We start from the raw sequence: 1,194 nt of genomic DNA, 5'->3' as shown, positions 1-1,194 counted from the left end.
TCCCTCCCACCCACAACCCTCCCCTTTCCCACTCCCTCTCCCCTTCCATTCATTTTTTTTTTATTCTCAGGAACATCAAGCTAACTACCTTTATGGTTTTTGTCAAAGTTTTCAAATTTCATTTCTTCCCCATGATTCCAAATCCATTTGGAATTCAAAGACCAAAACTGTGAATTCTAACTACATACTGAAGACTGGGGAAAATCTATTAAGTATAATAAACTACAATTAGGATTTGGACCCCAATCAAATGTATACACCATAAAAATTCCTGTGTAGGTATATTCTATGGATGTAGGAAATTCATTAATTTATATTATTCTGCAAATGTATTATGCATTTATTTGACTTAATTACATGTCAGAGGCTGGATTTGGGGTGTTTTTAAAGTATTGAAAGTTTAGTGTTTATTTTTGTAATCCAACAACTTTATCCAAAAATGCAGAAAATTTTTCTGACTGGCCAGGAGGATAACATTTCAATGTTGATAAGTCCATTGACTGTAACAGCCCAGGAAGTGTGCTGCAAGTACAGTAGAAGAGATATCCGTCTTTGTGCAGTTGCTTTGCCAATTCCAGCTGATGATTGTTCATCAACTTTTCATTTATAACTACTACAAGTGGCTTTCCTTTTTCCAGAGTCTCCAAACAGCTTCCTGCACCTGCGTGACTAATAACAAGATCTGCCTTCTGAAGGTCTTCTTTCAAGGAATCCTTGTACCTGTACACATCCAGAGTAAAGGACTCAGTACTGAACGGTTCAGGTGCTACCGTTCCTCTACCGATTTGGAGAATAAGTCGGTCGTAACCAAGGCTCTTGATTATTTGCAGGCTGTCGTGTGCCGAGAGGCACGCAATGAGGTCGTCGAAGCTGGTGGTCCCTACGGTAACGAACACGCACTCTACTTTTAATGAGATAATATGTCAATAACATATCATGCCATAAAGCTACATGTGAAAGTCACCCTTAAAAACTAACTTTCAGATTCTGGCTTCACACAATATACACTCAGGACTGTGAACATGATGGGACTCTGTCTTTAAGACAGAGATTCTGCACATGAAAAGAAAATCTTCTGTTATCTTTAAAGGTGAGAAGGAATACATGCAAGAATTGTGATTTCAATGCTGCTGAATAGAGTAGGAATCTGACACTGCGATTTGAGCTTGGAGGAGGACTCCAAGTACAGGTAAC

The 1,194-nt window shown here is 38.8% G+C and overlaps 1 protein-coding gene across 1 annotated transcript; it reads right to left on the bottom strand.

Annotated features, from left to right (window-relative positions):
- Window positions 1–372: 372 nt before the first annotated feature.
- On the bottom strand, window positions 373–895 carry LOC100350650 (UDP-N-acetylglucosamine transferase subunit ALG13). Its single transcript, XM_051849991.3, has one exon. The coding sequence runs from the start codon at window positions 591–593 to the stop codon at window positions 408–410; it is 186 nt and encodes a 61-aa protein (XP_051705951.2). The 5' UTR covers window positions 594–895; the 3' UTR covers window positions 373–407.
- Window positions 896–1,194: the final 299 nt, after the last annotated feature.

The sequence above is a fragment of the Oryctolagus cuniculus genome, chromosome 9 (assembly GCF_051225735.1).
Source record: "Oryctolagus cuniculus isolate XC-2025 breed Fujian yellow rabbit chromosome 9, ASM5122573v1, whole genome shotgun sequence".
NCBI classification, from domain to species: domain Eukaryota; kingdom Metazoa; phylum Chordata; class Mammalia; order Lagomorpha; family Leporidae; genus Oryctolagus; species Oryctolagus cuniculus.
Note: the sequence above shows the minus strand (reverse complement) of the source record. Positions and strands in the feature narration are given on the sequence as shown.

What these genes read in the sequence shown, in the direction of transcription:
- LOC100350650 (XM_051849991.3), bottom strand. Translation starts at nt 593, where the DNA reads ATGAACAATCATCAGCTGGAATTGGCAAAGCAACTGCACAAAGACGGA.